The sequence below is a fragment of the Sorex fumeus genome, unplaced genomic scaffold, assembly GCF_029834395.1.
Source record: "Sorex fumeus unplaced genomic scaffold, SorFum_2.1 ptg000044l, whole genome shotgun sequence".
NCBI classification, from domain to species: Eukaryota; Metazoa; Chordata; class Mammalia; order Eulipotyphla; family Soricidae; genus Sorex; species Sorex fumeus.
Window position 1 is genome coordinate 11741084 of NW_026606101.1, and position 24263 is coordinate 11765346.

Here is a 24263-nt window from a genome sequence, read left to right on the forward strand (position 1 = left end):
GGGACTATGTGATGCTGGGGGTTGAATTCAGTATTCCTGTATACAAAACAAGTGTACTGGCCCTTTAAATCTTCATCGGAACTTTAATGATGGTTTGAAAGTTCTAGACTGGACGAAATGTAGGCCCAGATAGAGAAGGAATAATTCAAGCAGGAGGAGGAGACTAAAATAATTGGTCAGTAGAACAGCAGCTTTTTATTTAGCAGGCAGGGGACAATGTTTGTGTTACACCTGGCAGTGCTCAGAGGCTACTCACTGCTTTGTAGACAGCAACTGAATAATGAATAACCATTTCCCAGATGGAGAAAGCAGGAGTAAGAGCATGTTCAAGGCTAAGAACAAAGCATGTTTTGGGGTACCTGCCCTCCGCCCTTAGCCCTGTACTAGTACAAACTATGCAGCCATATTCACATCCATCAAATCACTAGATTGGAGGGTACTTGTCACCTTTAAAAAGGTAAGCTAGAGAGACGGAATCTCTTTGGCAGACTGGGGGTGGGAGGTGGGGGTAACACACTGGCTGGTTGATCTGTGATGGGGAATAAAGGTGAAGTGGCGGAGTTGGAATAGACATGGAAGTTTGAAGGAAGTGGTTAGAGGCAAGGATGTGCCTTGGCTCCTCCTCCTGTTGCTGGGTTACCAAGTGGATCATAATTACTGGTACCACCATCACAGGCATGCTCCTGAATGCAGGCACATCTGAGCCTCCCCGATCCCTCATGGGCCACATTTAAACGCCCCCGTCCCAACTCTTAGCTGCAAAATTTAAGGTAAGACAGTCAGTACCAAGCACTTTACAACACTTCTAGGCGGTAAGGGGGGAAGAGAGCAGAAGGGAGGCAACAGTCAGGTTTCTGGTTGGGAAGTGGGGCAGGGCACATTTGTGAGAAAACACAAGCAATCCTCAGAAAACATTGGGATCCAATCTCTTTATTGTCAGGGTCCCCTCCCTGTGTTACCCCTTCCAAACTATAGAAAAACCCCAAGTTTGGGAGTGTCCTAGAGAGGGAGGCAGAGTATGGCAGTGCCGGCAGGGAGAGTGTGGGGATGGGAGGCTGAAATTGCCATCTGCAGAGGATGCGGCATCAGCTGGGAGGTGGACATAACACCTGCTGCCAGTTCTCGTCTGGGACCCCTTGAGGATGGCGTCTGGGATGGATGCCCAGCCTGAGGCCTTGAGCAGTGCACCTTCCTCCTGTCAATGACCATCACTCCAGGCAGGCTGAGGAAGAAGACAAAGGAAGGAGAAATTAAGGCCAAACGGAAGCACCTCTGCTTCTGCCAGCAGTGTCTGACAATAAGGCACAGTGATGTCCACCGTTTGGCAATAGAGACACGCCTGCACCTAACTTCATTTCCTGGTCACAGAAATGGGCAAATCTCTTCCTCTCCCACCTGTATATCCCTTGCAACTCACCTGTGCAATGTCAAGTCAAGTCTTCATCTTCCTGGTAAAATAAACCACAAAGCTCTGAGGCTGCAAAGGCCATCGTTCCTAAACTTAGCTGTAGGAGAGGCACTGGCTGCATGAATATGCCATGGATCACATCTCTCACCATGGTAAGATCTTTTTCTTTTGTCAGATTCTTTTATAATTATTTCATTTATTTATTCATTTGCTTTTTGGGTCACACTCGAAGATACTCAGTTACTCCTGGCTCTGCACTCAGGAATTATTCCTGGTGGTGCTCGGAGGACCATATGGGATGCTGGGGATTGAACCCAGGCTGGCTGCATGCAAGGCAAACATCCTACCCACTGTGCTATTGCTCCAGCCCGGTAAAATCTTTTTCTATATCAGCTTGTTTTATTCCTAACTTGTAGCAGTGTTGAGTAGCCTGATTTTCTTAAGAGGTGGGTGGTGAATACTGGCCAGAGAGCAGATGTGAAAACCACAGACCAATCACTGGGTTAAAAACTAGGTTCCAACTGGTGGAGGGATGGGTATTGGAATATTATATGATTGAAAATCCAATCATGAACAGCTTTGTAAGGGTCTATCTCACAATGATTCAATTAAAAAGTTAAAAATAAAAAGACGGGCTGGAGCAATAGCACAGCGGGTAGGGCGTTTGCCTTGCACGCGGCCAACCTGGGTTCGATTCCCAGCATCCCATATGGTCCCCTGAGCACTGCCAGGAGTAACTCCTGAGTGCAGAGCCAGGAGTAACCCCTGTGCACTGCTGGGTGTGACCCAAAAAGCAAAAAAAAAAAAAAAAAAAAAAAAGAGAGAGAGAGAAAATAAAAAATTGAAACTTGGTTCCAGAGACCAGATCTAAGACTTCAGTACCTACGTGGGGGGTGGGGGGTTGTGTTTGTCTCCTGTTTGATCCCTGGCACTATCAGCATGGGGGGGAATGGTACCTGAGTGCTCTGGGTGCCATGCCCAGCATCACCATCGATCAGGCTCTACTAGCTATCACCCTTGAATCCTGAGACATCTATGGTGACTCCCATAGATTAACAAGGCTCAGAAGGCCTCAGTTTTTACATCTGCCGTACTGGCAGAATCATAATCATACTGGGAGGGCTCCTGGGACACAGGACAGCTTCTCCTGAGAGTAACATGTCCCAGTCCCTAAGCCTGGCACATTTGTCATCCTCTAATCATTAGTCTGTGTTCTCTCTCCCCACCTTGCAGAGTTGGGACCCTGGGAGCACCCAGGCTATTTTTCACACACCAAGCTCTGGGCTCTGTTCTCGGCTCTGTTCTCAGAATCGGGTGCTTCTCCACAATCCTTAGCAGGCTCACCTGCCCTTTTCCAGCACCTTTTCTACCCTTCTCATTGCCTCATATTAAGTGCTAGTAGTCTGAGTCCCTCCGCCAGACCCAGACGTCCTCAAAGACAGGCAACGGGGCTCAGTGACCAAAGAAAGTCTTGCTGGACAGACCAGGCTAGGTCATCCCTGGTTGCCCTGCACGGCCCCACCATAAAAGCATGGGTGTCTGGCTGGGGACAGAGACATCCTTATGGCTGGTTCTGATGCTCTGATAGGTCTGTCCCTTTCTTCTCTGCTTTCCCACCCCTACTCACTGGAACCCCCTTACCTGCTTACTGCAAGGCCCGGTCCTCTGCATCTGTTTCCTGGCTGTGTTCCTGAGAAGGAGGGAATCAGACCACATATCACCCACTGGGCACTTGACATAACTGAAGGACACACTCAGGAAAGAAAGTGGTATGGCCCAGGGAACGACTATGCAAGCAGCTTCAATAGGCTGACTGGGGATCCTGAGAGGGTGGCCGGAGGACTCCCAAGAGAAGGTGCCAGTGAAGGGACATCTAGATGTTGTTTGGGGCACATTTCTGCACGACGAGACCTCCAACTAGAGCCTCTAGAAGCCAAGAAGTCTGGTGAACCCCTCAGTTCCAGAGCATTGAAGCTTATAGACACTACTATGGTTGAGGGGGTGAGATGATGCACCAGGATATATTCAGGGTTAGAGAGAGAGTTCAATAGGCTGAGCAAGTGCTTTGCAAGCAGAAGACTAAGGTTGATCCTGGCAACACATGGACCCCAGCACTTCTGGGAGTGATCAAAGCAAACAAGAGAAAACAAGCAAAACCCTGAACAGGCAATGTTTCAAGGACAAACAGGCTGAGCATGAGGATGCTTTCTTAACAGTCATGGTCATGAGTCCTCCAATCCTCATGCCAGAACCTAGCCATGCTAAGGAGGAAGTTTCAGGCTCTTAGGTCCAGGCTTCAATCCTGGTTCAGTTCTGTTAGTGATAAGATGCTCTACTAGCTTTGAGCAAATGACCCATGTCTCTGAGTCTCCTCCAATTCCTCAAGGGATAAATGTGGAAAGAGCTATTGTCAAATTTAAACGAACAGTAGACTCAGAGTCTGCTGCTTATTGAATGTCTGTTAGCACAAAGACAGAGTCCAGATCTGGTTCACCTTTCCACTCAGTATTAACTCTCTGCCAAATGGCCCCCCAATCTCCTTCTGAAGAATTCTAGGATGAGACAGAAGGTCATGTCCTGGTGACAAACTGTCCTGTTTTGTACTTGGGCAGCAGTGGTTTTCAGAATGGACTGGATTCTTAAGACTTCCTCAGCAACCCCAGCCCTGCCCTCAGGATTTCTGTATACTGTGCTTCTATGTGCTCCAACTCTTCTTTTATCCCTTCTCTGATTCACGTGAAACAGAAAGTCTAGAAGGACTCATAGTGCAAACAAAGTCAGCCCTAGTCCCCAGTGAAACTTTTGATGGTTGTACAAAGAGGCAATGTTCATGTAACCTCAACCCAACTCCTCAGGAACAAGGAAGGTGCCAACCCCACCCGTTGCCCTCTGATGATTACAAGTGACATCCTGGCTCCTCCCCACAAGGCCTCACCAGCTCTTCCTCACTGTGTGTCAGCAGCCCCTCCTCGTCACCCTCATCTCGAGCCTGGACTTCCGTCGGGGGCATGCAAGTCTCGGAAGCTGTGTCCTCTGGGGGGGCTGGTGGCCGGGCGGTGCCACTCCCACTGCCACCTCCGCTCCCACTGCTGCCACCATTGTCATTGCCATTGCCACTGCTGCCGCCGCCACCACCATTACCACCAGTGCCGTTGCCGTTGTCACCCGTCTTCTTGCCATCTTGGAGAGTGGGAAAGGAAGAGAGTAAAACTCAGTCCAGAACGCATGGTGCATCTCAGCAGGACAGGTCACAGTCCCCTCTCCACTCCAGGCTCTGACCTCCCCACTCTCTTCCCACGCCCCAGGGTCACCGAGCTGGACGAGGACCCTCAGAAACTGACCTGGGTTGGCCTTTTGTGCCGCAGCAATCTGCTCCAAGCGGCCCAGCAGGGAGTCAATGTTAGATTTAATTTGTGTCAGCTCTGTCTTGATGGCCTTCAGTTCACTGCTCTTTACTGGGAGTGGAGAGGGGTACAGGTGAATACCTGGGGTTTAGGAGCCTGATGCCATCACCAGAGCCCAACCCCATTATGCCAGCTAGAAGATAGGCCTGTGGCAGATTCTGTCCTTGTCCACCATGTTTTTTCTGGCCAGGGAGAGGCTGGAGCTGCTCAAGCTTCCCCCTGGACTTTCCAGAAGCCACGCCTGCAGTGAGCAACTTGCAGTTGTGAACCTGAATGGCTTCCCCCACCAACCTCAGCCCTGGAAAGGACTGGGGAGACGAGAACACAGGTGTGTATGTGTGTGGAAGTGTTACTGCTGATGTTCTAGACGGTGCCTGTCTTTCAAGGGCCCGAAAGACAGGGCCTGTGGGTATTCTGCAATGAGGCTTCCTGGGGGCTTGCCAGAGTGAAGGTGGAGTGGTGTGTTTTTCAGACCTGGCCTTGCCTGCCATCTCTTCGCTAGGCTCCATGTCACAGCTCTTGACTCTGTGCCCATCCCAAGACCCGCCTACTCAAATGTCAGTCTTTCACTCTTAGAAATTCACAAAAATACTCACTTTGTTGAGTTAGAGCTGCAGAACTGTGGAAGATTTGTTCCTTTATCTATTTTCCAATGTAAAAAAATGTAATTCTATTATTTTGCTAATGACAAAAATAAAAATTATCTAGGAAGAAGATGGTCACTCACACTTGATCTTTGCTGAGCCGGTGGTGATGGCTGTAGAGCGAGCAAACAGCTTGACAGGTATGGTAGTTTTGACACGCCGGACCAAGGGGACTGTGACCCGGGGTCGCTTCACGGGGACTGCCCTGGGAACAGGCACAGGCGACAAGCGGCCCCGATAGTCGAAGAGCCTGTGAGGGCAAACAGGCCAGAGGCTGCAGTATGGCCTGTGGCCACCAGGGGGCTCTATGGCTCCAGCCCAACACGAGCATTAAGGGACTGGCTGCATCACACACCAGCCAGGCCTTTAAGAGCAGTCAGTGTCAGTAGCAGATGGTCATGGTTGTTTGAAGTCCCATCAACAAAGAAGCAAAAGAAGAAAGTTCCAGAAAGCAGAAGTCCAAGATCTCCCTGACATTCAGGCCAACTCTACTACTGCATGACCCAGCTTCTGTTCAAATGCCACTAAACTTTAGAGTTTTCCTAAAACCACACAAAGCTTCACACCAGGAACAGGAGTGAGAGTAGGTGGCAATCCCTAAAGCTGCCTGAGTTTCAGTTCTCCCATTCATCTAATGAGGATTTTGCACCCCAGCCCCCCAAGATCGCCATGAGGGTGGAAAATAAAAGATCTTTGTCAAAACAAACACATTTTCAGGGAGACAGGTATAAGAATCCAGGTACCCAAACTCAATTCAAGAGCCCAAGGTCTCAGTGGCAAGAGATAAGATAGAGTTCAAGCTCCTTTCCTCCTCCTGGGACCTCACAATCATTCCATCACTCTCAGTCCATTCGAGAGATCAGACCTCAGGACTCCCAGATTGTACAGTGACCCGCCCCCATAGGCCATCACCCAGCCCTTTCCCAGAAGGCTGCTTTGCCTGCAGATACAGTAGACATCCAGTGGAACATGGGGAGGAGGGGAATCTTCCACCATGTCAGTAGCTGTCCTCTTTCTGCAGGAAGCCACAGCCTCTAGGAAACACTTTGGGATCATTTTCCTGATGACAACAAGAACACCTGTCATCACTAGGCAATCCAATCTCCCATGCCATGGCAGTCCTAATTCAGGGAGCCCTGGCTTGGGTGGTGATGGCTAGAGATGCAGTCTCTGGGAGTGGACCCAGTCTCAGACCCTGCATTTCTGCCCCCAAGGGGAAGGGGCGGCTCTGGCCTTGGTCAGAATCACTGAACCACAGAATCCCACAGCTGGAGGAACCCTGAGGGATCATTTGGTGCAAGTCCATTAAACTAAGGGGGTGGGGGATTTGCCCAAAGTCATACTATCCATTAGTGGCAGAGCTGAGATTACCACTCACTCAGGTTTTCTGACTCTGGCTAGGGCATACTGCACACTACACCAAACACTGTCTCCTAAAACTAATCACATTTAATTAATTTCACTTAATTTCTCTGTGAGAAAACCAAGGCTCAGGAAGTTCTGTTTTTGCAGGACAGTCTATTGCTGGCCAGAGCTGGAAGAATAAAGGAAAGTAGAGATTTGGGCCAGTCCCCAGCTTGCTTCTATTCAAGTGTGGCTGGTTCCACAGTGTGACGCATACAGTCTCAAAGCTGGGGGCTAGGTAGGATTGGGGTCGGAGGACCCAGGATTGGTAATGGTCCTCAATCTCCTGACGATAAGGAGAAGACTGATCTCTGCGGTTCATTCTAGTTGGGGAGACCGCTCAGAGACGTCACAGCGCAAAATGGAAATACATGGGCTCAAACTACCCACTCTGCCTTTGTATTCCAGCTGACTGCACTTTTATATCCACTGGCTGTCAAGTCCCACCGCAGGATGAGGTAGAAGAAGGGCAGTCAGAGAATGGGAAGCAGGGTCGGGTAGGCAGAACTCTCTCCTTGGCACCTGCATGTCTGGATCCTTCCCTATCCCAGCTCTGCCAACTTGTGGAACTGTCCCAGGAAGACACCAGTCCACACCTCTGGGCTTAGTTCCCTCTTGGAGGATTGAGTGGGCTGCACCAGGAATCTCTCAGGACCCTTCCAGCTTGGCTGTTTCATGCCTGGCACGCCCCTCCCCTGCTCACCTGTGGTAGAAGTCTTCCAGGTAGTGATCATAGTCAAAGTTGTAGCCACTGGGGAAACAAAGGGGAGAGGGCCAGCTTAGGGTTGGCCACTCAGCCCACTCTCCACAGGCCCTCATCTCCAAACACCTCCCCAAATCCTAGGCTGTCACACCATCACCAGTGTCCACTCCCTCTGCGGAAAGAGGAACCAATCCCACCCAGACAGATACAGTTAAGATAGAGCGCCCCACCTGTAGATGGCAGATGCCGCTCTCTTTATTCCCTTGGGTCTGTTGGGCTTGGGCTCTCCAGCCATGTTGATGTCTGTGTGGAAGATGGAGACATAGTTAGATGCTGGCAGGACAAAGAGCAGAGTGCCCATATGCCTACCACCTTCATGCACGCATGCAGCAATTGTGTGCATACACACTGTGTGCACATGTGGACTTTTGCAGTGGATATGCCAACAAAGACCTGCACACATTAGACTTATATCCACAGATACGGCTTACATATTCATGTAATTCAGACATATGCACACACATGCACAATCACTCACACATGTGGATTCTACTTTTGTGTTCTCAAGTAAACACACACAGAACACTCTCTCACATATCCTGGTAACAGTAGCACACATATATCTATATATAAATATACAGATATATTTATATGTATTTTCATGTACATACAGACTTGGCTCCAGCAACTCAAACATAACTATTCACATGCAGGTGCGCTAATGCACACTCACACAAACATTCTAGTACACGTATTCATGAGTGATGCTTAGCACATGACAGGATCTCAAAACATATCTGGTAAACAAATACATCCCTATCTGCTTGCTCTCTCATGTATACTCTGACACACATTCTATCTGTACAATAACGTTTCCACAAGTTCTGGCGCATCTCATACCACATGGATATTTATGAATACATATACTAGACCCTTTCTCTAGAATACACATGTATACACAAAGCATATGCACACGCAAAAGCTCTGTTCCACCCTGGAGGGAGCCACCAGAATGGCAAAATCACGGCTACAGAACATCAAGTCAAGTGCCCTACATTCCTGAGCCCTTTGCTCTGGGTTTCCAAAAGGACTTGGATCCAGCCAAGTGGTCCAGCTCAGCTCTACCATGCTGAACTTTTCTTTGGGGAAGCTGCACTTTAGCTGTAAAGTGGATCTTCAGGAGTCACTATAGAAGCTTCAGAAACCTCTAAGCATCTTCACAACAAGCAATGATTTTATAACTATCTAACTATACCTTTAACAGAATTTTTAACTGTTAACACCTCCAAAGATGAAAAAGGGGCTCTAGGGGGGTTGAAGAATGGAGGTCAACAGTGGCTCTGAGAAAGACTGAGGAGGATCAAGGAGAGACACTTACCCAGGGTCTGCCCGGCCAGCACCCGCCCATTCTCTCCCAGCACAGCAGCCCGGGCATGGCGTTCATTGGCATACTGGACAAAGGCATAGCCCTTGTGCACAGAACAGCCGGCCACGCGGCCATACTTGGCAAAGATGGTTTCCACATCCGACTTCTTGACCACAGCTGTGTTGAGGTTTCCAATGAAGACCCGAGAGTTGATGGACTTGGGGTCATTCTTGTTGGTTATATTGCTTGTCTGGATTTTCAAGGACATGGTGGCTACCTGGAAAGAGAGCCATTATGAGACTGGGTCCCAGGCTGGGTTCAAGGACTTCCCATATCCCACGCATCCTAATTAAACTGAACTGCTTTGTGCCTTTCTACATACAGACACACATACTTCAGCCTCTAGTCTCCTTGTTTTACTTATATTAACTGCTGGATTCATATCAAGTAACTTAAATGGAAAGCAGAAATTGCACAATCTACAAGGAAGAAAGCACACATTCAGAGGTTACGGTGCTTATGAATGGCAGGACTGGGACTGATACCAACTGTTTGCAATTCTTTTAAACTTTCTCCTCTTTAATTTTATTTGGGGAGCACAGAGTCCTCAAGGGCCTGAGGGTCACTAATGGCAATATTTAGTCCAGCAGTGACAACACAGACAGCTCAGGCCTGGTGGTACTGGGAAGCTTTAGGGCCATACCTGATTGTACTCAGGTGGTCATGGAATGCCAGAGACTGAAGTCATGGAGCCTCACATACCCCAAGTATGTACTCCAGACCTCTGAACTTTGTCTCTGGCCCCTCCTTCTTTAATGCTTATCTAAAATGTTACCCCAATGCAGGATCTAAATTTGAAGACCGCCCCCTAAACCAGCTTCTTCTGAAGTTCCTTCAAAGGTAGACCCGCAGCGAAGTCATCACATGATAACTGCGTGTGATGCCCTACAACAGTATATTATCCTTAATATGTGAGTCTGACATGAACGACTCACACATGGACTCGCAAGGGCTGTCATTAGCACGCACTGAGCACTTCTGGTGAGCCTAGGGCAGCATGCAATACAGTTCCAGGACTCCAGAGATATTACTATCACTCCTATTTTACCAGAAACAAAATCTAACAAGTTCATTAGTTTGCTAGAAACAAGCAATTAAACCCAGCCTTTTCAACTTTCTCTCAGAGTTGAAACCAATTAAAAAGCCACTCTAATTAAGTGTATTTCTCTCATAATTGTTTTTAATGAATTTGACTTTTTTATATATCCTCAAATTTTGTTTTGGCTGAGCAACAATGCTTACCTATACTTTGTTCTACACTCTGGCCATGTCTCTTACCCCAAAGGTACTACACAAACATAGTTCCCTCTGGAGCCTATGCCTTGCTCCCTTGTTGCAACAATTTGGCATAGGCTTCAGAAGGAAAGAAAAAAATGAGACTCGATCTCAGTAGCAAAGGTTTTGTATTAGGCCTTGGCAGTCTTCTGCTCACTGCTATGGATTGATTTAACTCCCTTTTGAAGTACTCCCGTTTCAAAATTTTACCCTAAGCCTGTCACAGAAGGAGCTGGTGTGCATACAAACTCTTGAGGTACACCCCAGAATGGGGGATGTGTATGATTCCTTCTTTTACTTCACAGAGCGGTCAGGTTTGTTATCCCTCTGTACTATCCCTCCGAAGAAGTCTGTACTATTCTTTTCTCCCCTTCTTCCTAGCCCCCCCGACTCCTCATAGTCCATAAATATTTATTTTACTTAAAATCTCCTTCCCTCCCCTCTCTATCCCTCCTACCCTCCCCCCTAACCTCTTTTTTCCTCGCTCTCCATTCTCAGCTAGCTGAAACACTGGCCTACAAACCTATTAACTTTGGACATGGGACTTTGGTTTTGGAGTACTACTGGTGGTATGGGAAACCTTGAGGTACAGGAGTCTCAAATAGCTAGAGTTGTCAGAATTGTGCTCAGAACATGTAGATATCATTGGGAAGCAAGCCCTCATGCTTCCAAGGTAGATACCACTGAGGTATCCCTGGGCCCAATTTTTTAATGTATTTATTTCTGTGACAGGGCTTGAATTAAGAGGTTAATATCTGCTAGGTACAAGCTCTACCATAGGGGCCTCTGTATATTTTTCCAAACTGAAGATCATTAGAATGCTGTGTAAGTTCCAGGCATGCAACCACTGAAAAAAATCAACATGTTTGCATATTACACTGATTTCACTTAATTACAAATCATCTTTTGCCCAACTGGAGAAATTCTTTTCTCCTCAATCCTCTGAGCTTTGAAGCTGGCACATTCTGACCAGCAGATGGCACTGTTCACAAGGAAACCAAAGGGTGGCTGGCCTCGCACAAGATTGGAGACACAGCTAGTTCCCAAAGGCCTTAGGGTTGGAGTTCTCGCAGCTGCACTGAAGGAAGGAAGATGACTAGAATACTGCCACTGATGAAGAAGCTGGTACCAGCTTTGCAGCCAGTCTGGAAGGTAGACTCTTACTAAATTTACTAAATTAGCGATAGCACAGCGGTAGGGCGTTTGCCTTGCACGCAGCCAACATGGCTGACCCGAGTTCGATTCCTCCGCCCCTCTCGGAGAGCCCGGCAAGCTCCCCGTGACGTATTCAATATGCCAGACACAGTAACAACAAAGTCTCCAATGGAGATGTTACTGGGCCCACTCGAGCAAATCGATGAACAACGGGAGGGCCTTTACCTTACCTTTACCTTTACCTTTCTACACAATCATTTATTGAGAATCAAGGGAGACAAAGAGAGACGTGACAACGGCCAGCTTCTCTCAGACCTTTACAAGAGCCTCTAACAAGACTGAGCAGGAAGACTTTGCTGAAGACCTGTGCAAGAAACTCTGGCACAACTGGCATTTTCTCCTTAGTTGGTAAGAAGAGTCCTCTACATTTAGCCTGTCAGGTTTTTTTTTCTATCCCTATATACATAAAATAACTTTACAAGCTGTGAGACTACACACAGACCCTGACCAGTGAGGTTCTCTAACACTGACATTTGGGAGTCCATTCTAGAGGAGAGTCTGACAGGAGGATATTCTGCAGAGATGAGCACATAAAGACTGGCTTTTCAGACTAAGAGATTTGGCAAGTCTGTTAGGAAATTTGGGAATTCTCAAAGCCAGGAAGAAATGCCACCTCAAGTATGCCCCAAATATCCAACTCTTTGATTTCCTGTCTGAATGGAGTCCAAACCACTTTCAAGGCCTGCATACTCCTCAGAGGGCAGCTATGCTACTGTGCTCTTATCCCCTAAACCCACGAGGACTGGCACTTCAAGGAAGATGGAGAGCTTGAGTGTGGACACACACGTCCATGAAACTCCTCTACAGTGAGGAATAAGAGAGAGTGGAATATGAAAACAAGCTGCCCTGGAACTGCTAGGTTCAGGTACAAAATCCCAAAGAATTCTAATTCTAAACCCAAACATCATCTTTCAAAGGCCAGAATGATAGTACAGCAGGTAGAGTGTTTGCCTTGCACACAGTTGACCCGGATTCAGTAAACCGTGAGCATAGCTGGAATTGGTCCCAAAATGAAAAATAGAAACAAACATGATCTTTCCAATTACTACGAGCCTAACACTTTGTTAACTTCACCTACAACCTTCAAATATTTAGACTTGACACATGATCTACATCAATATTCCCACTCTGCCTTGGAATATATGAAACCTGGATTCAATTACCCATACTAGGGAGGAGTGTGGAATTTGAGGCAGGCCTGTGGCATAAAAAGTGCTCAATAAATGTTAGGAAGAACATGATGGAGATTAGGTCACAAGAGGAAATACAGCTGTGGTCTTAATTTAAGTAGTGAGGGTTACTGAGAGCTGAGCATCCAGATGCATTTTCCTGACCCAAATCCATGCTCTACAAACCATCCACGCCCATGTCAAACCAATAATTCTTTCTTATTTAGAGGTCTCACTTCCCACTCACGCATTCCTAGTTTAGAGAGGGAGCCAATTTAGAGACTGTCAATTTTTTAGAAAATATTGATGATCTATTCAGCAGAAGCTGCTTGACTTGATAACCTACTTGCCCCCTGGGCCAAGCTCTGTCTTACAGATTGGCTGGTAATTGAGAGCAAGGTGTCTGTAGCTCCCAGAGGCCCTGTGTTTAGCAGTTAGCTGGGGGTTATGGGGAGGGAGAATAGAGACTGGCATGGGGGTGGGCAGGAGCAGGAAGGAGAGGAGAAACCAGATGTCTGCAATGTCAGATTAGTGGGAAACCACAGGGAGCATGATGCTCACACACCTTCCCCAGGAACCTTGCAGTCAGGAAGGAGCAGAGCCAAGACTACTCCATGGGTTCTCTGACTCTTTGTCATGGGCTCTTTCACTTTCCTTTCGGGCTAGTCAGTGGCAGGCTCCCCAAAACAAAACAGGAGTTACAAGGGGCAGTGTCCAGTTCTACATCTGATAAAACTGGGACTGGACCCCTACCATCTTCACTGTTAACCGAGAAACAGTGCTTTACAGAGAACTTGCACCATTAATTTCTTAAGCTAAGTAAACCCATTAGGGACATAGGCTTTGAAATGCCAATTTCAAAGCTCAAAGGGATGGGTTAGCTACTCCAGGCTACTAAGAACAGAAGAAATGTGGTAAAACCAAATAATTATTCCTTCTGGAAAAAAACAGCTGTTTCAGAAAAGCCAAGCCTGAACATGAGATAGTGACAGGATGCAGCTAGAAAGTATCTCTGCCCTTGAATTCATAACCATCACAGCTAAATCAGTTTCTATGACTGAGGACCAACTGTGCCTATGTGTCATCAGATTGTACATGCCTCAGCTTACCTAGTCCTCACAATGGCCCTGTGAGGTTAAGAGAGGCGAAGTTAAATATGGAGGGAGATAGTGTCCCTCTAAGCCAATCACACCATCCCTCCCACTTGGCATTTGTCCCTCCCACTTTTCTACTTAGACTTGAATAAGATTTTTTTCGGGGAAAAAACAAATTTACAGCCTGGGTCTTCACAATTTATAGTCTGATTTCATAGATGAGGAGTAGCAATGTTAAAGGACCAAGTTTATCCAGCAATGGGCTGGAGAGATAGTACAGTGGTAAAGCTGACCTTGGTTCAATCCCAGGCACCACATATGGCTCCCGGAGAGAATGCACAGCCAGAAGTAATCCCTGAGCATGGCCAGGTGTGGCACAATTAATAAGCAAAAAGTTCCTCCCACTAGAGGACTTGAATCCACTTTGCTATGACACTATATGCCATTATTTCGACAACTGTCCTAAGTCTCTTCCTCTACCATGATTTCCCTTTAAGCTTTCTTCCCCCCAATAATGCTCAGCAAGGGTGATGTCCAAATCTTCCCTTCAGCCTGAATCTCAGGCACTCCGAGTCCCCCTCCACATTTAAATCCTCTTCAGCAAAGAATCTCTTTGTTAAACACCCCCCACCCCGCTACTGCCTTTTTTTTTTTGGTGAAACACCCCTTAATCTTGCAATGTCACCCTAATGTGCTTCAGTGCTATGTAAAGCCTTTGTGTGGACTCTGGTCTCACTTTCTTACAGAGAAGAGAGGGAGGTTACACTCTGCGGTTAGGCCTCTACCAGAGGTAACCTTGGCGATACTGGGGTGATTTCCAAGGAAAATAGGTATCAGGGATGGAGAGGCTGTTTCTAGAGAAAGCCCAGCAATTAGACTGATTAGTACCCAGGTCTCCTTCAGTTCAGAGGCTCTTGGTTACCAGGCAGCCAGGGATGACAGAACATCTATTAATCTCATTAAACTCACCAGGACCCAGCTCATTAGCATTGGCCAAATGATCATTACTGGCCAGACAGGACAAATTTCCCAAGGAGGGCTCTTTAGTTCCCAATCATTCCTACTCCTGGATGGGAAAAGCCACAACCCCTGAAGCATGCTGTCTATCAGGAAGGACTGCTGGTATAGGTGGAGTGTAAGGGGGTACAGACTAAAGGCCTGGGAAGCTTTGCCCCAGCACTTTCTCCTTAATCCTTATGAGGTGCACAAGGATAAGCTGATCATACGCAGTCTAGAAGCACAATCTTTTCCCTGATTACCTATCAGACCTAATATAAAAGTCAAATAGGCTAATTGATGTGAAAATTTTGATACCTATCACATACTATTAAAAGAATATGGGGGAGAGCAGAGAGATAGTACAGCGGGTACGGCACCTGCCTTGCACTCAGCCTCCCCTGAGCACCACCAGGAGTAATTCCGGAGTGCAGAGCTTGAGTAACCCCTGAGCATTGTGGGCTATGACTCAAAAAGACAAGTAAGTAAATAAAATCTGGGGGGAGGGGGCAGGCAGAAATGGGGAAGGGAGGGGAGGAGAGGAAAGGGAGGGGAGAGGAGGGAGAGAGGGAAGGAGAGGAGGAAGAGGAGGAAGAGGAGAGAGGGGGAGGGGGAGGGGGGAGGAGGGGAGGAAGAGGAGAAAGGGGAGGGGGGAGGGGAGGGGAGGGGAGGGGGGGAGGGGAGGGGAGGAGACAACACAACACAGAAGCAGAATTTATGGGAGAAGTTATGGGCCTTGTCAGGCCTCTGAGATATACCATGAGGTTTCACTGTTCGTAAGCTGAACCTTCAACATGGGTAACAAGCCATCCTTGTAGCTCCTGGGGAAATGCAGCAAGGGAAGGGTAGATGACAACCTTGGAACTACAATCCCCACGACTGAGAATAAGGGACCTATGCGTGATTATAAATCCAAGATACACCAAACTATCTGTTTAATCATAATTATAGATATCCAAATACCCACTCAAATAACCATGGACCAGATGTATATTAACAAAAGTATCACTTATTCATTCAGCAATTAGGCTGAAACTGGATCTCAAGGAACTCCAGTGCAGCAGGGGTCAATTACCGTAGTCACAAAGCACAAATAAATGTCTGGCTATAAGAGAAGCATAAGTGTATCACAGAAGTCTCCATAAAAAGTGTTTAGGATAAATTTCCACTGCAGCGTAACATATGGAGAGTCTGTATCAGGTAGGAGAAATAATGAACAGAATGCACCCCCTTCTCCTATAATATACATAGGGCAGAAAAGTGTAAAATAGGGAATTCTTTTTGTGCTGTCTCTTCATTTGAGAAATACACTCTCTTTTTGGGGGGTGGGATGTTGGGGAGCACATCTGACAATGCTCAGGGCTAATTCCTGGCAGAACTGGGGAACCATATGGGGTTATCAGGATCAAACCTAGGGTAGCCAAGTGCACAGCAAGCATCCTTGGGCTGTAATATCACTTCGCCCCAATATACTTTTGTTTTGTGGGCCACACTCAGGGGTTACTCTTGGCTCTACACTAAGAATTCACTCCTTGCAGGCTAGGGGGACCATAAGAGACACCGCGGATTGAACCCTGGTCCTTCCCCGTGCAAGGCAAGTGCTCTACCTTCTGTACTATCACTCTTAACTCCCACACTAATTCTTATCTTACGGGAAACAAAGGAAAAACAGAATTTAATGTGCAGCAACTTTAGACCAGGACCTGTGGTGGAAGATGATACCTACAAGATTATTTGTAGGTATAATCGGGTAGGGCGTTTGCCTTGCACGCTGCCAACATGGCCGACCTGAGTTCGATTCCTCCGCCCCTCTCGGAGAGCCCGGCAAGCTACCGAGAGTATCTCGCCCACACAGCAGAGCCCGGCAAGCTACCCGTGACGTATTCGATATGCCAAAACACAGTAACAACAAGTCTCACAAAGGAGACGCTACTGGGCCCCCTCGAGCAAATCGATGAACAACGGGAGGACCGTGACCGTGATCCAATCTCATAATAGGCCTGATCACAACCCAGTTAAATAAGGAATTATCATGTTCATTCTACAGATGAAGATACCAAGACTGGGATCTTAGATCATATATCCATGGTTAAATGTTAAGTGGCATGATTATGAAGAAAACAGACCCCAGTTTGTCTCTACTCTCTCCATTAGACTGCTCTCACTGATGCCCTACCCACTGGAAGACTGTCATGATACTGCTGTGCCACATGATCTTGGGTTTGGGGATATGTGTCACAAAGGACTCTTCAAATGCTAAACATGAGATTTTGATGATTATTACCAACACTTGCTGAGCACCCAATGCCAGAAACTGCATTAAGTTTCTGTTAAGAGGTTGATGATGGCAGACAACGTACCATTTACAGATGAAGGTATGCAAGGTTGTAGCTGAAGCCAGTAAATGGCAGGGGTGACTAATGTGTGCAAACCCAGAGCCAGGTTCCTAGCCTTACCCCAGAATAACTTCATCCTCTTTTTCCTGACATTTGCAGACCCCCAGGTAACCCTCCAGTCCTAAAACCAATCTGCACTAGCTCTGAGCCTGGGGGTGGCACTCCCTTTCCCATAACTTAAAGGGGCTGGCTCCTCGCAGTGATAATGTGGCAAGATTAGTCACTGCTTGCTGTTGGTTGATTATAGCTATTCTTTTCTGTAAATGAAGTTTAAAAGTCATCAGAGGGTTTGTCAGCTGTGACTTATGAGCCTCTTTCCTGCAGGGAAGCCAGGCAATGACAAATGCCCCACTCATTCTACCATCCATTATGAGTCTGAAGGTGCCATGTTCCAATTACTGGAGACCCCGATGGAGCTCATGGCAAATCCAGCTCCAGGCTGCAGCCATTTCTCAGGCCTGGCAGGGCTGCCAGCAGAGCTGCCGTAGGCCCAGGTCCCACAGGGTCGAAATGTAGTAAGAGCACATTTCTGACTTAGTGAACCAATCTCTTTCATGCCTTACTTGTGTGATCCCTGGAGGGCTTGTCCTAGACATATTTCACAAAAGAGTAAAAAAAAGCACAAGCACCTTGTGGACTGTCTCAAAATACCCAGGTTCAAGTTTACCCAAAACAGACAGATATGAGGAAATAAGATTATGCTGAAATGTAGAGTCAGTAGAAGTTAGGATGCTCAGGAGGGAATGGAAAGAATAAAGTGTGGAGTAGGGGGATGAGGCGAGACAATAATGGTAGGTAAAACACTTGCCTTGCAAGCAGTCGACCCAGGTTTAATCCCTGGTACCCAATAGAGTCCTCCCCCAAGCACCACCAGGAAGACTGACCCTTGAGTGCAGAGCCTCGAATAAGCCAAAAATAAAAGGGAAGAGGAAAGGGAGGGAGGGGGAAGAGGGGAGGAGTAGGAGGAGGAATAAAAAAAAAAGTACCTAGGAAGTTGACTTAGAGAAAGCTGAAAGGATCCTTATAGATTGTCTAGTACCATCAACTCAGTAGTCAATACCCTCTAAATCCAAGCCCCACCAAGCTTACAAGCTGGAATATTGAAGATTAAAAAAAAAATTAAGACATGGCACCTACTACCATGGATATAAGAAAACAAAGTCTAAAAGAAGTGACCTGCCCAAATTCACAAAATAAGACTGGGTCAGTGGTAGAAGAGAGAGCAGAGCTGCAGGCCTGCAATGACCTAGACAAAGTGGAGTGACAGGGACATCCCCTCTCTGCAAGGTTCCATACACAGGACTTGGCAGAACAGTCTACAGGACTGTTCCCATCCAAATCCCAGCACAACACGGCTACGTGTCTGCCTTCCAACAAGTCTCTTATACTATCCAAGTCTCAGAAAAAGGGAGTGAAAACAAAACTTTTCAAAAATGTGTAAGTATTAATTAGAATAATTAATGGTAGGTATATACTATGTCAAAATATTCTTTATCCATCAAGTATTTTCTAAAACTTATACTGAGGTGGTATTATTATATCTAACCCAAATGAGGCATTATTAATCTCATTTTATAGATAAAAAACTGCTACACTTTATTTTGTCAAACTGAATAAGCCAGTACCTCTCAAAATCATTCGTGGTTTGGGACCAGTTTTTTGTTTTGTTTTAATGTTTAAATTTCTACTCCACTAAGGATAACTACATTATAATAATAAAATACAAGTCAAATTATTCTATACTCTCAATCTTTATACTTAATCACAAACCAACAACAGATATGTATCAACAACCTTCTATGTATCAACAAGAACATATGCTTTGAGTATGACAGCTTCAACCCACTCACATATCTCTGTCAACCTTTATAAAGACCAAAGCTGGGCCAGGAATGTAGCTCAATGGTCAAGCATTTTCCTTGCCTATGTGAGCACTGGGGTTCATTCCCTAGCACCAATAATGGGGGGGGGGGGGGTTAGCTAATAGAGATTATTTCATTTCTTTCAAGTCCTTCAATCTAATTTGAGAGAAAGGGTGGTCCATGTGGCGCTCAGGAGTCCTGAAGCTTGGTGATATGGGACCAACAGGGCCTAACAATGCATTGCTACTTGAGTCCCTGCTGTGATGCTCAAGGGCCATATCCAAGTGCGACAGGATACCTTAACAGACTAACAACAGACTAACATGCAGCTCTACAATATATGTTAACTAAAATACCATTCAAGTGTAAGCCAATAGTGAAATGCTCTGGTGTTTCAACCCTGTACTATCTCTCTAACCTAATCTGACTTTTTTTTTTTGGGGGGGGGAGGTGAGGGTCAGGCGGGGTGGTCACACCTGGTGGTGCTCAGAGCTTACTCCTAGTGGGGCTCAAGGGATCAAACCTGGGTCAGCATGCAAAGCAAGGGCCCGCCCCACTATACTATTACTCTGGCCCCCGACTTCTTTTAGACTAAATGGATAGACTAATTTATAAGAACTATCCTAATCGTTCTTTCAACAAAAAGAGAAGAAGCAAACAGGCCAAGGATAAATTGAAGGATCTGTCACCAAACACATAAGGAATTGATTTATCCTGATCAACTGCTTGAGGCCCATGTCCAACAAGGGAAGGTGATCAGGTTTAAATGGGACAGGGAGATCTGAGAGGCTAATAATTTCAAGACTTTCTCTTCACATACCAAAGGATATGAGGAAAGCAGATAGTGAGTGGAGGTACACTGTAACTTTTCCTTTATTTCAGCCTAGAATCATGACTGTTTATACAGCACTCTTCTTTGTCCCACATTATTACCAAGAAAAGGATTCCACTGTCCCTGGGATCACTTTGACCATTCAGAGGGATTATAATAGCCTCAGGTCTAATTAGGGACCCTTCTACTAGAGTTCACTAACTTAAGGTAAGATTTCCAGGGAGGTGCTGAGTGACACTATTTTCAATGAAAGGGGGTTAAAAGGCCCAATAGTGAATCTCTGCAGAGTGAGATGGGCAGCTGATTCTTTAGTAAATGCCACAGTACACCCAAAAGACTAGTTGGGGCATATCAGCAACTCCTAACCATGCACCAAGACCCAACAGTGTGTGCAGAACCATCCAGATGCATGACCTAACTATCCAAACTCTCTTCAGGATACAGAATTTTGTTTCATTCTGCATTCCTATGGTTCTCTCTTTAGTACCACCCAAAGTGAGTTGTGTCACACAATAAAAGTAAAGGCCCTCCCGTTGATCATCGATTTGCTCGAGCGGGCCCAGTAACGTCTCCATTGGAGACTTTGTTGTTACTGTGTCTGGCATATCGAATACTCTCGGAAGCTTGCCGGGCTCTCCGAGAGGGGCGGAGGAATCGAACTTGGGTTGGCCATGTTGGCTGCGTGCAAGGCAGACGCCCTACCCACTGTGCTATCGCTCCAGCCCAGAGTTGTAGCAGAATAAAATAACTCCTTTTTAGCAAATTATTAGAGGCCAGGCAATAATAAAGAGGGTATCACGCTTGCCCTACACCCCATATGGTCCCCTAAACCTTCCAGGAGTGATCCCTGAGTGCAGAGCCTCCCTGAGCACTGCTAAGTATGGCCCCCAAACAACAACAACTATGGAGGGGTGGGGGTGGGCGCACACTGGGGGGAAGCAAGTATTAGCTACTTATACTATTATTATTGCTCGAACTGCAAAAACTTTTTGGGGGGGGGCAAAAACTTCTTTCCTTGTGAGTATGAAAGGAAAGACAGGTGTTTCTCCAACTCTGGAGATATATATTGTTATCTTCATTTTCTGTGTGAAATAACAGTAGCATTAAGGAACTGCAGACACTTTGCGAAGGTCATGTCATTCAGCTAATTTGGTGGCATTTTGGCTTCTGAGATTATTCTGGCCTTGTTGCATGGCCTGTTAAGTGGAGTAAATATCGAGCATGGCTTCTGATGGCAGTGTCTATTCAACCTTCCACACCCTTTCCAAAAATAAATCACTCAGCACTCCCCTGGTAATCTACCTCCTTTAATTTATGGAAAATGTTCCACAATTGCAGCCAAAATTACTACAACCCCTCCTGTGGATCATTCCAGCACCCAGAGAGGGTGGGATTGCCCACTTAGGGGAAATAATGATCTAGAGTAAAGAATACAACTTGGGAAGGGTAAGAGGAAGAAGTTGTGAACCTTAACTAAAGATCTGCACAAAGGACACCTTGAGGACCCAAAAGAGAGACTGGGCTTAATTCTGGGCAACAAAGCTCTATGAAACACGTGTTGGCTCAATGCTGTTTCTGGTGAAGCCTCCTTATTCCAGGGCTATTCTACTCTTAATACAACAGCAGAAGGCCAAGTTCTGATAGTGCATGTGTCCTCATTTCCCAGGTGTACTGGTGAAAGCAAGAACTCTCCAAGGAACACACAAAGGGAGGCATCCTATAAGTTACAGCCTGCTCATAGAGCCTTGGGTCCTGAACTTACCCTTTACTAAATGAATGAACCAGGAAGGCACTTCACTTCTCCAAGGTTCCATGTTCCCCATCTCAGGAAAGGGGAAAAACATCCCTGGCTTCCTCCGACTACTTGCAGCACAAGCTATTATGAGTTTCTTTTGCGCGAGATGTGCTACATAGATGTGTGGACAGAAATATTTCCCAAGCAGAGACATTGTTCTAAATGGAAGCACCTAGAGGGAGTCAGACAGCAACAAGCAGGGGGTGAATACTGTACAACGTGGCACTGCAGCCATGCATTATGCACCCCTCGGGTATAAGGACAGCTGATTAAAATCCTTTGAAGTGGGATCAATATTTTCCTCATTACAACAATCCCTCTTAAAGCACTAAACACCACCCTCACAGCACCACAAAGGCTTGATTCTGCAGAAAGCACAAGAGGAAGCGATCTCTTTGTATAATACAGCCCACATTCAGAAAGAAGAAAGGCTAACCTCTTTCTGGGATTTTGATCTAAACAGGACTCTAAGATTCACCAGGACACCACATGTTTGAGCCAGAGGAAACCAGTAAGACCTAGCCACAGTCATAGTCAGTTATTCTGATTTTTTCCTTTAAACAATACTACACACTAACCTTTGAGTGTTCATGTGCATATAACATGGTACAAATTTACACACCTAATTTTAAGGAGTTCTGCTCCATAAAAATCCACAAAAGTCAGCCAACTTTGCAAAAAATTAGTCTCCACACAATAAGCCAATATACCCAACACCTAATGAACTTCTAACCAGTTCAACTCATCATCATAACAGAAGCAGTCTAAGTGTCTGTGATCTTCGGTCCTTGTCATCATCTTAGAATAAACCTATACTTCGTATTAAATTTTCAACTCAAAAACAAGTTTCTAAATCCCATTCCTCTATAATTACCATTAGCATTTTAAATTACAAAATTTATCTCTTCCGGTGTTTGTATTTTTTGGGGGGGTTGGGAGGTTATACAAACACACACACACACACACACACACACAGTGGGGTTATTTTTTGGGGACCACACATTCAGTTGATGCTCAAAGTTTCCTCCTGGCTCTGCACTCAGGGATCACTGTTGGAGGGTTCGGAGGACCATACGGGGTGCCAGGATTGAAGCCTGGGCAGCCAAATTACAATAGGCAAATGCCCTACCTATTGTACTATCGCTCCAGCTCAAGGAAGGTGGGGTGAGGGCAGCAGACACATTTTATTTAAACTATATAGTTGAATATTTAGTTCAATTAAGTTTTCAAGTTTTATTTAACATTACAGCATACTATTGGTTCAAAATTATTTGTCTTTACTCCTATATTGCTATACTGAATAAGCATCTTTTTTTAAAAAGAAAAAGAAACTTGCTATCTCTCTCTCTCTCTTTTTTTTTTTTTTGCTTTTTGGGTCACACCCAGCAATGCTCAGGGGTTACTCCTGGCTCAATCACTCAGGAATTGAGAATCGAACCTGTGTCGGTCATGTTGGCTGCGTGCAAGGCAAACGCCCTACCCGCTGTGCTATCGCTCCAGCCCCGAAACTTGCTATCTCTTATTGCTCAGTTTCTCTTGAGTGGATTTAGAGTTTAGAGTGCGCACAGACTAAGTAGTGATTTAGGCTCTTTCCAATTCCTCACTACCATAAATAATAGCATTTAAAGGAAAATTTTATATTTGGATTGTTTCCTTAGGATATAGTTACAGAAGTGGAATTTGTCAAAATATACAAACACTGGGGCTGGAGCAATAGCACAGCGGGTAGGGCGTTTGCCTTGCACACGGCCGACCCGGGTACGATTCCCAGCATCCCATAATGGTCCCCTAAGCTCTGCCAGGAGTAATTCCTGAGTGCAGAGTCAGGAGTAACCCCTGTGCATCTCCAGATGTGACCCGCCCCCCCCAAAAGCAAAATATACAAACACTTTTGCAGCTTTACATATACTGCCTAACTGCTCTCCAAAACCACTGCACCTATTTGCACTGCGATCACCAATGAATGTCATTTTGACAGAATCCTCTCCAAAATCATGTATTATAACAATGTGGAGGAATGGTCATTCAAGTATAGAAAGAACAAATTCTCACTGCTGGTACATGTGTATATATATGGTAATGATCTCCTGGGTCTGTTTATTAGTTTTTGAATACCCACAGAAATTACTGTAGGTTTAGAAGCAGAAAATAACATGATGCGAAGACTTTATATGCAGGAGGCCTGGGTTTGATCCCTGGCATCACATGGTTTCTGAGCACCAAAAGGAGTGAACCCTGAGCACTGAACTCAACCCCTGAGCATCACCAAGTGTGCTACCTCCCCCTGCCCACCCCCCCAAAAAATTTATTTTATTGACTCCTATTTCTGCCAGACAGGCTGTACAAGTTAATGAAGTGAGCAGAGTACAATTCTTGCTCCAAAGGAATTTGGTTTAATGGTAGAGATATCAGAACCTTTATTTCATCCTGATAAGGAATATTGATAGGCAGAACACTTGGGGAACTCAGAGGCATGTCACTCACATGACAGAAGAATACAGAGTCAAAGACAAGGATTCATCAAGAAGTGATCTAAGGGGTTGGGGAGACGCCAGAGATAAAGGAGTTACACCCCAGTTCAAGGGCACACCATGATCCCCTGAACACTATCAGGTATAACATCCTTAGCTTCTATTGGCC

The 24263-nt window shown here is 46.0% G+C and overlaps 1 protein-coding gene across 3 annotated transcripts in view; it reads right to left on the reverse strand.

The window, feature by feature from the left end:
* Positions 1–914: 914 nt before the first annotated feature.
* Positions 915–24263, reverse strand: part of RALY (RALY heterogeneous nuclear ribonucleoprotein) — a 93028-nt gene continuing 69679 nt past the window's right edge. For 2 of the 3 annotated variants that reach the window (XM_056121788.1, XM_056121787.1), the window contains 8 exons: positions 8942–9206; positions 7794–7866; positions 7564–7611; positions 5540–5706; positions 4750–4863; positions 4344–4588; positions 3050–3098; positions 915–1222 (listed from right to left, as the gene is read on the reverse strand). In XM_056121788.1, coding sequence (XP_055977763.1) covers positions 3054–3098; positions 4344–4588; positions 4750–4863; positions 5540–5706; positions 7564–7611; positions 7794–7866; positions 8942–9197 — 948 coding nt within the window. In that variant the 5' untranslated portion in view covers positions 9198–9206 and the 3' untranslated portion in view covers positions 915–1222; positions 3050–3053. The remainder of the gene's footprint in view (positions 1223–3049; positions 3099–4343; positions 4589–4749; positions 4864–5539; positions 5707–7563; positions 7612–7793; positions 7867–8941; positions 9207–24263) is intronic. The other variant, XM_056121789.1, reaches the window with a different exon arrangement.